This window comes from Danio rerio, chromosome 20 (genome assembly GCF_049306965.1).
Source record: "Danio rerio strain Tuebingen ecotype United States chromosome 20, GRCz12tu, whole genome shotgun sequence".
NCBI classification, from domain to species: Eukaryota; Metazoa; Chordata; class Actinopteri; order Cypriniformes; family Danionidae; genus Danio; species Danio rerio.
The window spans coordinates 7,509,803-7,521,826 of record NC_133195.1 but is presented as its reverse complement, the minus strand read 5'-3'; the positions used below and the strand labels follow the sequence as shown (position 1 = coordinate 7,521,826).

Below are 12,024 nucleotides of genomic sequence, written 5' to 3'. Positions count from 1 at the left end.
CACTGATAGGGCTAAACAATATAAAGTTTAAGCATTGATATTGCAATGTTTGTATCTGCAATAGTCACATCGCAAGGATTAGATTATTTATTAGAGATTAAAATATAAAGATAATATTAAGTCGTGATAATTTTTGTTTTTAATATTTATACAATAATGATCAAGTTATGTTTCTTTTGATTGTTCAATGTCTGTACTTGAGTACTGGTTAGACTCCCTGGAAAACCATATATCACAGTTTATTTATTTATTTTTGCTTGTAATTTGTGATTATTTATGCAGGCATGGAAAAAGACTTGATCATCTTAGTCGATCCAAATTAATTAAATATTTCCAAATATTTAAATATTGAAATTTTATTAATATTGCAATATATATTGTGGCAAAAACTAAATATTGCAATGTCAGATTTTTTCAGTATTGTGCACCCCTACTTCTGACAATGAAGGGGTCTTGAACCTACAAACAAAATAATCCCTTAAACTTTGAAGTAGGCTCGCTTGCATGAATCGATACTGAAATTTAAAAATTGCCCACAACAGAAATGACTGTGATTGGGCGTAAAGCTTATGCGTTCATCGAACTCACCGGTGTTTACTTAGTGTAACCACAGATACAGGGACACTGGAGCATTTTAAAGCTGCGATTCATCAGTGGATCGCTTGTATTTCAGCTTATATACAAACTAGCTGATCGACATGGCTTTGAAACGCTCCAGTGTCCCTGTATCTGTGTTTACACTCAGTAGTGAGTTTGGTGAACTGATGACCTTCATGTCCAATCACAGTCAATTTTGTTGAGCACATGAACACAACTGCAAATCAGCGCTCTTTAAGAATGTGCTCAGTAGCGCTCAAATGTCAGCAGGAAATGCCTATATTCGCCACTGCTCTTAACTCTAAAAATGTAATGTTGGCTTGGAATTGTGATTATTGTCCAGTCAACAGTAATAATAATAATAATAATAATAATAATAATAATAATTAAACATTTGATTTGTTTAGCACTTTTCACAAACAACAATCATTGTAAAAAAAAAACAAATCCAAAAATGTATAGACAAATAAAGCAAAATAAACAACAAGTGTATACTCAGATACATGTACACGCATATATGCATATATCTACACAATCACACACACAATAGTCCTTACATATGCACATACATAAGCATGCATATGTACATACACCTACACAATATACATATATACATAAAATTCATACATTTCACATACTGTTTTATTCATATGCAGTTTACAAGGTAACACGCTTTTTAAAAACATGAGTGTTAGGGGATTTTTTCATTTCATTTGGGAGTCAATTCCAAATTTTTAGAGCATAGTGACTAAAAGAGGTGTCGCCACACCGCATCAGATTAATTCTAAAAGTCCAGCGCTAGAAGAGCATATGAATTGGTTTGGATTGTATCTCGATAAGCATTCAAAAATGTAAGAATGTGTCAGGTTGTGTAGTGCCTTATAAACTAATAAAAGAATCGGTCCCACTATATATTAAGTGGCCTTAACTAATATGTACTTAAACAGGAATTAATAGTTTGTTACAATGTACTTTATTTTGTAAATACATTTATTTACTGTGTATGCTTGATTAAATACTTGTATGTAATTACATCTGTAATTAACTTTTGTAATTCCATTTGTAAATACACTGTTGACCATCCCTTACACTTTAACCCACCCTTAAACCTACGTATACCACCAAACCTGTCCATAACCCAACCTCTATCCCAACTCAAAAGCACCACAAGTGTTCTCAAATACATTATAAACACAATAAGTACACTGTATTTTTTTTTTTTATGTAAGTACATAATGGTTAAGGACACTTAATATAAAGTGGGACCAAAGATTCTTAAAATCTATCCTTTAGTGCACTGGTAATTCTATTAATGCTGGTGTAATATGTTCTTGTTTCTTCAATTTCATTAAAACTCTGGCGGCTGCATTTTGTATCAATTGCAACTTCCTTATAGTTCCCTCAGGTAAACCAATATAAACAGCATTGTAGTAGACGTTCTGAATGTGGATTGGATTTGAAAATAACTTTTATTAACCTTTTAAAAGAGTATTTGTGCATTTTATTTTGTCATTCATTTAATCACTTTATATAATATCTTTTAAAGTTAGCCCAAGCAATTCAATTAAACTCAGAAATATTAGCTTTTCCAACATTTTATTAATTAGCAGTGTTTGCTATGCTTTAAAATATCGAGTTAAGATGAGTTACATTTTTGTAATATACTTCATTTAAAACAAATAGAAAACTAAACACAGCCGATTTGTGAAATGTGTCAACGTTATCTCGTGGATATTTTCATTTTGTTTTTAATATATGTAAAGTGTGGTTACATTTGCATAGACACAGATGCATACAATAATAATGCAGTGGCAACACCGTGTTGATAAGATTTGATGCTTATTACCTTGCCAATGATTGGGGTTTTGCTGTAGTCAACATTTTCTGTAATCTTTTTGGAAGGAATGACCCATTCCCTTTTATGACGCTGTTTCTCTGACACTTTCCAGCAGTCTCCAGTGCTCAGGATCTGGAAAATAAAACAAAATATAAAATTACAGAAAATAATGATAATAATAACAGCAACAACAATAACTATAGTACTTCCATTCATTTCGTTCTTGTTTGGCATTGTGGTTACGTTTATTTGCTATGTTGTTCAACAGTAAAGATTTTATGATTATTTTTGAATTTAACTGAATGTAATTTTCATTTTAGAGCTCTCTACATGAATTAATCTGAGATAACTTTTTATATAAAATCACACTCCGCTGATGTGATTACATAAGAGCAAAAACATTGTATTTGAATGTAAGAGCTGAATTCAGATGGAAAATTTCTGCCTCAGGGTTGTAAAGAGAACTGACATTGCTGTTTTTCAGAAGCTGATTTGCATAGACTGACTCCAATCTGTGTTCACATGTCAATCCATTTGGCTGCAACTTTGTATGGACTTGTACATGCAAGTCATAAGACTGATTATACAGATTTGACAAGATATTGAAAAATGATCCTCTGTATGATAGTGTCTGGACTTATTAAAGTTTTGCTGCATCACAAACCTCGTTTGTCCAGTTTGCTTCAACTTTTAAAGGGATATTTCACCCAAAAATGAAAATGTACTAACCATTTACTCATCCCTTGGTTGTTCTAAACCTTTATGAGTTTCTTTGTTCTGTTGTACACAAAATAAGTTATTTTGAAAAATGTTGGAACTTGGTAGCCATTGACATGTGGATGCCAATGGCTACCAGTTCACAAAACTCTTCAATACATGAATTTGTGTTCAACATAAGAAGTAAACTCCAATAGTGTAGTAACCCCCCCCCCCCCCCCAAAAAAAAAAAAAAAAAAAAAAAAAACAAGCATGAACATCAGTAAATAAATGATAAATAATGATAAAATAATGATAAAATAAATCCATCAGTAAAGGATGAATGAAATGTAAAGCCAGTTCTGTACTGTGCTAACAAGTTCACACTGCATAATAATGTATTGTATAATAGCACACTAAATAGCAAGTGATCATTCATAGCTGCATTGGTATTTTGTAAGCGGTCTATTTTGATATTGTGTACAATATTTATTTTTAAAAATCAGTAGTTTTGTCTCGTTTTTTGTTGCCTTGTTTCTTTAGCTTTTTTATTGGCATCAGCAGTTCCATGGAGAACCATTTTGCTCTCTTTCATTTCACTTTTTTTTTTAAGAATACAAATAAAATTTTCTTATATGTTCTTCACTCTGAGAAAAAAAAGGTTATTTAAAGTTCTCTTCTTAAGTTGCTTCTTTACTCTTGTTACATATTTTCTTAAATAATTAAATGATAATATAAAAAATAATATAAATAAATTAATATCTTAAGTAGTGAGGTTTTTGATTGTGTGTGTATTGCGTGTGGTTCTCTTCTCTCCGCCTCTGTCTCCAAATAGGTTTCATCATGCCGCACAGGTGCGGTGAATCAGGTGCCAGCCAGCACGTGGAGGCCGACTTGTTTCGAAGAGTCTCCTTTCTCCCGGCTTTTGTTGATTGTTTTGTGAAGTAGAAACTGTGTTGAATTTTTACTCGGCTAAAATGTTAAAAGTGATTGCTGAGTGTTGACCAATGGTGTTGACTTTGAGATATACGGAGACACGTGTGCTGAGGAGGGTGCCTTGTTTATTGATTTTTCCTAATGTTTTGTGGTTATTACGGAGGTAAGTGAATGTTATTTTATTTGTTTAATTTCATGTGCAGGTAAGAGGGTTAAAAACTTAGTTAGCTGTTGAGTTTTGTTTGTTATTTTGGCATTTACCTCCGCATGCTTTTTATTGTCTCCTTTTTGAAGATTTATAGTCAAATAATTTTGATTTTACGATATTTCCTTGTTCATTCGTTTTTGTTTTTTGTTTTTTTGTGCCTTTACTGAGACTCCGGGCTCCTCATTAATTTAGAGGAGTTCTAATTTTAATTTAATATTATTTATTGTTGTGGGTCTGGCTTGCTGTGTGGAGGGAAGCAAGGTTTGACATCACTTTTTAAGATGCTCACTGTGTTTGTGCTCTCACTTTACACTCCTGTGTGTTCACTTAGATGGGTCAAAAGCAGAGGACCAGGTTTAAGTATGGGTTGACATTCTTGACAATAATCCACTTCTTCACTTAAACGCAGAACTGCTGTTTATTTTTGAGTGCCATCAAACCGCAAATCTCTTTAGATACTGTGACTTGCTATATTGGCATAGATTTAATCATCATAGTTGTATAAAACTGATGTTGGTATCATAATCTACTGTATATTTTAGATGTGGCGACTTTGCAGTTGTGGTTGAATTATTTCTGTTTTTCTAGTCTTGATGGCATTGGCTCATTGATTGTATCAGTATGCAATTAATTTATACTATGATAACACACCAAACTCTTTTGAGATTGTACAATACACAGATTAAATGAAACTCTGTAAATGATTGATGACATGGTTTAATATATATGGTTCAATAAATAATTTAAATGGATAATTAAACAAAACAAAAAAATCAAATTCTGTCATTTACTTATTCTCCACTTGTTCCAACCTGTTTGTAAATTTTGTTGTTGTTTTTTTTATTTTATTTTTATTTTTGTCAACTTCTTTTTTTTTTTTTATTTAACATTTTGAATATATTCTTTGGTGTTCAACAACAAAAAAAAAATTTAAAACCGCTTAGAATGGCTTTAGTAAATGGTGCAGCAATTCTAATTTTGGGATGAAAAACATCCATATGGACAATCCATAAAAATCCAATCCATAAAATTATTTTTTTTAAAAACTAGACCTTTTGTTGATTCATTTCAGATGATATTTCATGCCCTCGATATCCAATTTATATTTATACCCATGAATTGATAAGACCTGAAGCGCTGAGCACCCTGTGGCCGATTTATTTGTCCTCAGACCATACCTTCTCGGCCTTGACATCTCACAGATAATATGACACGGTTGCTTCTTTTCCAAGTCAGTCAGATCTTTATTCTTGGCCATTTCTCCTGTATCCAGTATTTTAATTTTATAATAACTGATCGTTTGGTTACTAGATCAGCTTGTTAGGACATAATGCTTTTGGCTCAGTGATTTATACTAATAATTAATAATAACCCAGACATAATTTCCAAGTGACATTTATTTACAAACAGAATTCAGCAACTTTACTTTCTCATATTTGCTTTTACGGTATATTCTTTTATGCATTATGATATATTTATTTAACCTTCAAAATTAAGTTTTTAAAATGCGTATGTAAATTTTATTCTGTACTAAATTTTGTATTATTTGTTAAAGTTATGGCTGTTACTTGGATTGATTAGTTATGAATTAAAATGTGTGTTAAAATGTGGAATGCACATTGCCTAGCACCACCTATCCCATCCCAACCAGCCTCTCCACTAGGGGTTATAAGGTTCATGTATTTGTATCGAACCATTTCGGTACAGGACTTTCAGATTGTGTAATGCCAAGGTGTCCAAACATGATCCTGGAGGGCCAGTGTCCTGCATAGTTTAGCTCCAACTTTCTTCTACAGACCTGCCTGGAAGTTTCTAGAAAGAGCTTAATTAGCTGCTTCAGGTATGTTTACTTGAGGTAGGAACTAAAATATGCAGGACATCGGCCCTCCAGGGTCGAGTTTGGACACCCATGGTGTAATGTGTGTACTGAATGGTAATATGCAATGCTTTTTACATGCATACACAAACATAGTTCAAATCTGAGCATAAGGAAACCTAGTAAGTGTCCAAACTCAGTTCTTATTCCTACGCTTTACTTCATTTATTTAAGTGCACCACACATACAGATCAGAAGCCTTGCCCACTGCTTACTCTTTATTAAAATCACACAGGATGAGCAATTCTTACTAATATGTACGAATGACATGCAGATGAATTAGCCACTAAAAAGTTAAGAATTGCTGTGAGATTTTGTTGTTTGAGCTGTTTGACTGAGCCGCCATCATCAATGTAAAATCAAATGTTGTAAAATAAACAATTGTCCATGAAAGAAGTGACACTGCTGGATGTCAGTGCTCAACAACACTGCTAAACTTTAGTTATTGACCAAGAGATCTCTACACGTATACGAGTGCAACGCCTAATTAATGTTCAGAATGTACTGTAAAATTGAACTGTATTTTTTAACCCCTTTTCAAAGCAGAACAAGATAATAAAATGTGAAAATATAAGCAGCCTATTTGCTGACAACTAGGGCTGAACGATATTAGAGTAATCCGACATTGTGATATTTTGCATTTCTGCGATACAAATATATATTAATGCGATTTTTGTATATTACTTTTCGATCGATTGACATGATCTGTAGGAGAACAATCATGGATGAAATGTAATAAATTACAAGCAAATACAAATGAAATAAACTGTGCTTTATTGTTTTTTAGGGTCAAATCGTATTTAGGTACAAAAAAACATGAAATAACACTGCAAAGAGTTTACTGTTTAAATAAGTCAAGAAAATGACTTTCTATTAAAGTTACAAATAATAAAACCGCATGTATATGTATATACATACCTGCAAAGTGACAAACAGCACCAAAGCCAAATCCAGAAGGCGGAACATCTTGTAACAGAGATGTAATAGGACTGTGTGTTGTTTTTGGCTCCACAGTAATATAATGCTCATAGTATTTTTTTGGTCCGCCCCAAAATGAAAAAAAAGAAAAAGGTGCCTCCTCATCAAGCTTCTTGAATGCTGCGTTTGTATGTGTGGGTTGGGTAGTGAAATCTTACATAGAGATGGCCGGTTGATCCACTTCTGTTTAAAGGGAAAATTACAGCCCTTTGTAAAAATGCTAATGATTAATGTTATTATCATAACCTTTTTTTTTAAAATACAAAAGTTATGGAACTGTACTTTTATAACTTGATCATTTTAAAAGTTAATTTAAAATAAAAAATATATATAGAGAGTAAAACGAAAGTAAAACATTGATTTATGTAATTAATTACACTCTACAGTTCTGAGGAACTGGAAGAAACTGTTAACGTGGAATCACTGACTTATTAGCTATGGGGTAGATTTTAATGAAAAGTAGCTGTCTCATGTGTCTGTGATTTATTTCGGAAGAAAAACTAATTACAAGAGAAATTAAATAGAAAGGATTAGAAGAGCCATGACTTGTTTGCTTTAGATTTGAATTGCTTTCAACAGTTCAGACCGGTTTGCTTTAGGTATAGCTGACAATGCCATCTAATCTTTTTTTTTATATATATATTTAGGCAAACAGCTGATTTTCAGCCACTTTATCTGACTTCTGAATTTGATGTCACCTTTAGAATGAACTTTTACTGTTCACTGTCTATTACTACTGTATTGTTATACTGTATTACAGTTTTTCGATCTATACGTGTAGTCAGGGTTCATGCACATTTTTACTACTAAAATTCTATGACTTTTCCACAACTTTCAAGGACATTTTAATGATGTTTTATGTAATGTCTTCCTGTATGATAAAAAATAAGAAAAACAATGATTTTAAAATTTATTACAAGGTATCATGGAACACGCAACAATCTATTTTGTTTCAATTTGCTTTTATATCTATGTAAAATTGATTTTGATCATGCTTACACGGCACTAACAATGTGAGAGCAAATTATGTGGCCAAGGACAAAAAATAAGTAAAGACAACTAACCTATATTCAAGTTAGGGCTGCACAACATTTCGTTTCAGCATCGAAATCGCAATGTGTACATCTTTAAGTCACATCGCAGGATATGCAGTGTTGGGATTAATATAGAGTTTAATCATAATGGAGAAAACGTTTATCCTCTGCATGCATTTATAAAGAAATAGTTCACCCAAATATGACACTATTTTTATTACACAAGTTTTATTTTTTTTTTTTAATGAACACAATAATAATATAATTAATTAACTCCTTTAGTATTAAAACAAGTGAAGTGTGAGTAAATGGTGAGTGAACTGTCCTTTTAAGGCCTGTGACTGAGTGAACATTTCAATATTTCAGAGTTTAAAACATCAGGCCACAAGAAATGTTTTGTAACTTCAATAAAGATTAAATAATAGAAGACTATGTAGTGTTGATTCTTCAATATCTGTACCTGAAGAGTAAATACCTGAACACTATCATTCATTTTTATCTTTAGTAAATTTTATTTATTTATTGTTATATATTATTAGACATTCACTCCTTTACAAAATCCCCCAATCAATCCAGATAAACCTGTTAAATCATCTGATGAAATTGTATTACCATCACAATATTCATTCATTCATTTTCTTGTCAGCTTAGTCCCTTTATTAATCCGGGGTCGCCACAGCGAATGAACCGCTAACTTATCCAGCAAGTTTTTACGCAGCGGATGCCCTTCCAGCCGCAACCCATTTCTGGGAAACACACACACACACACACACACACACACACACACACACACACACACACACACACACACACACACACACACTTATCCACTATGGACAACTTGGCCTACCCAATTCACCTGTACCGCATGTCATTGGACTGTGGGGGAAACCGGAGCACCCGGAGGAAACCGGAGCGACTGCAGGGAGTACAAGCAATCTCCAGTCAGAAACGCCAACTGAGCCAAGGCTTGAACCAGCGACCTTTTTGCTGTGATGTGACAGCACTACCTACTGCGCCACTGCTTCGCCCAGCATCACAATATATATCACAGAAATACAAAATACTGTAATGTCAGATGTTTCCAATATTGTGCAGCCCTAATTCAAGTATACAGATATTTGTTAAACTAATTTCCATGACTATTTCAAAACTCTGAGTTTTTCTGTTTTTCCAAAACTATTCCAGGGGGCTTGAAAATACCATGTCAAAATTCCATGACTTTTCCAGGTTTGCCATGACCGTATGAACCCTGAATAATGTCGACACCGATTAACATTTTGGTAAAATGGAGCATTTATGAATTCGAAATGTAAAAGAAGTTAAAACTAGAGTTCCCAAAATAATGTGGACTAATGTTAATTAAATCGTGACACAAAAGCATGGGATCTGTTGTCTATTTTACACTATCAGTTAAATATCAGTTAAATTATTGTGTTAAGGAATCTGTGTGATTTACAATATGTTTTCTATTGATTTGCACTCTCAGTTTGCAGTACGGGTAGTTTAGAGTTTGGAACATTACATTGTGCTAGGGGCAAAGCAGTAGGTAGTGCTGTCGCCTCACAGTAAGAAGGTTGCTGGGTCGCTGGTTCGAGCCTCGGCTCAGTTGGCGTTTCTGTGTGAAGTTTGCATGTTCTTGTTTGTTTGTTCTCCCTGCGTTTTGCGTGGGTTTCCTCCGGGTGCTCCGGTTTCCCCCACAGTCCAAAGACATGCGGTACAAGTGAATTGGGTAGGCTAAATTGTCCGTAGTGTACAAGTGTGTGAATATGTGTGTGGATGTTTTCCAGAGAAACATCCACACACGTTTTGTGGCTGGAAGGGCATCCGCTGCGTAAAAACTTGCTGGATAAGTTGGCGGTTTATTCTGTTGTGGCAACCCCGGATTAATAAAGGGACTAAGCCGACAAGAAAATGAATGAATATTGTACAAGACACTATTTATTCAGAAAAAAATTGCATAAAGTATATTGTGTCAAAGTAGCTTAACATAGATGGACAATAAAAAAACATAATATTTCAGAGAGTGGAAAACTCCAGGAAAACTCGGAGGCAGGAAAGTAGAGGTAGAACAGAAAGTTGGTTTAGTTTGGATTCAATTCAGAAAATAACAGAAAAAGTACTTGAAGTTTATTAACATGGGTTACCAACCCAGACAATATATTATATCAAATGATTAATAAAAGTCACTTTGTTAACTTTTTAACATTTAAAGAGCAGAGATCAATGTCTCATAATTCAAAAGTGTACATCATCAACTTTACTAAAAAAACACCCATAAATAACTTTTTTAAATGTATTGTTTACATGTGTACACTGTAATAAAAAGAGAGGGGGAATCATTTGGATGATCAGATCATAGTGGACTGAAAAGAGCTGTCTCAGATATTCTTACAATATGAATAATCTCAGACTAAATAATAATAATTTTCATTTACTTCATTTATCAAGTTATTTTTATCATATTTCTGCAAAGTTAACATTAACAATGCAGTAAAACTACTCTTCTTACTTCTCAGATCGACTCGTACTTCCAGCACAGTAGTAAAAGCTGTCATGCAAACAAAAACACTACCTGAGAAACACTAATAATATGTTGGACATTTGATATCTTCTTTGGTAAAACGTCTTGTAGAACGAGAATGACATCTCTTTACTGTTTGGAATTCCCTGCAGTACTAATATGTTACACGATCCATGTTTACATGTGAATCAGTGTTGACTTTTTAGGTCATTAAGAAAGGTTTTTTATAACCCACAGTCAATGCTAAAGAAAACAACAGTAAAATAAAAGTGTAACCATTCGATAGAAATACAGAAATAAAATAAAGTTTTATGGATTTAATTTTAATGATTACCCTTTAATTTTGTGTTTTAATGTTGTTGTTGTTGTTTTATTTAGCATTCACTCTGGGTTATAAAAATGTTTTTTTAGTTTTAAGTTTAAGTCAGGTTTATTGTCAAATATGCTGAACTATCTTGATATACAGCACAGATTAAATTACAGTCCTCTCAGCATACAGTGCAAACAAGCAATATAAAAAACAATATACAAAACAAGAGTGTCAATTTATTATTATTATTCATTCATTTTCTTATCGGCTTAGTCCCTTTGTTAATCTGAGGTCGCCACAGCGGAATGAGCCGCCAACTTATCCAGCATATGTTTTATTATGCTGCAACCCATCACTGGGAAACATCCACACAGAAGCATACACTATGGACAATTTAGCCTACCCAATTCACCTATAGCACAGGTTTTTGGGGTTGTGGGGGAAGCCAGTGCATCCGGAGGAACCCCACGCAAACACAGGGAGAACATGCAAACTCTAAACAGAAACGACAGCTGGCCAAGCCGGAGCTCGAACCATGCAGCAACCTTCTTGCAGCTACCCACTGCGCCACTCTGCTGCCCTATTATTATTATTATTACTATTATTTCTACTTCTTTTCTGTACCACTTTTTTATAAATACATTTTACTTTATATCCTGCTTGCTCGAGTCATCACACATCACATCAGATACAAAAACAGAACACAAGGTCCTGATGTTTGCTCACAGTGTGCTGTAATACACTGAAAATCATAATCATATTGATTATAACTGTGCCACATCTCTGAAGGTCATGCAGTGATTATTTTTTTATATATGAATCACTGTCTGAACTTCTGAGATTTTAATATCTGGATGTTATATGAAGATTACAGTCAGAACATGTCTTTTTTTGTTGTTGTTTAACAATTAAAATATGATACATCATTGATTGATTGTCCAGTACAGTCCTACATTATACATATTGAAGCAGTATTACTTAAAATAGACCTTTTTTTAGCGGCTTTGCTATTTATATTTTATGATATG

The 12,024-nt window shown here is 33.3% G+C and overlaps 2 protein-coding genes across 3 annotated transcripts in view; one reads left to right on the top strand and one right to left on the bottom strand.

Annotated features, from left to right (window-relative positions):
• Positions 1-12,024, bottom strand: part of dsg2.2 (desmoglein 2, tandem duplicate 2) — a 713,230-nt gene that overhangs the window by 13,021 nt on the left and 688,185 nt on the right. The window contains exons 1-2 of one of the 2 annotated variants that reach the window (XM_021468600.3): positions 7,069-8,572; positions 2,444-2,566 (exon numbers count right to left, since the gene is read on the bottom strand). In XM_021468600.3, coding sequence (XP_021324275.3) covers positions 2,444-2,566; positions 7,069-7,371 — 426 coding nt within the window. In that variant the 5' untranslated portion in view covers positions 7,372-8,572. Of the gene's footprint in view, positions 1-2,443; positions 2,567-7,068; positions 8,573-12,024 lie in introns of those variants that run through there. The other variant, XM_073934055.1, reaches the window with a different exon arrangement.
• The window catches only part of usp24 (ubiquitin specific peptidase 24), a 746,345-nt gene that overhangs the window by 218,675 nt on the left and 515,646 nt on the right, over positions 1-12,024 (top strand). The window lies entirely within an intron of this gene.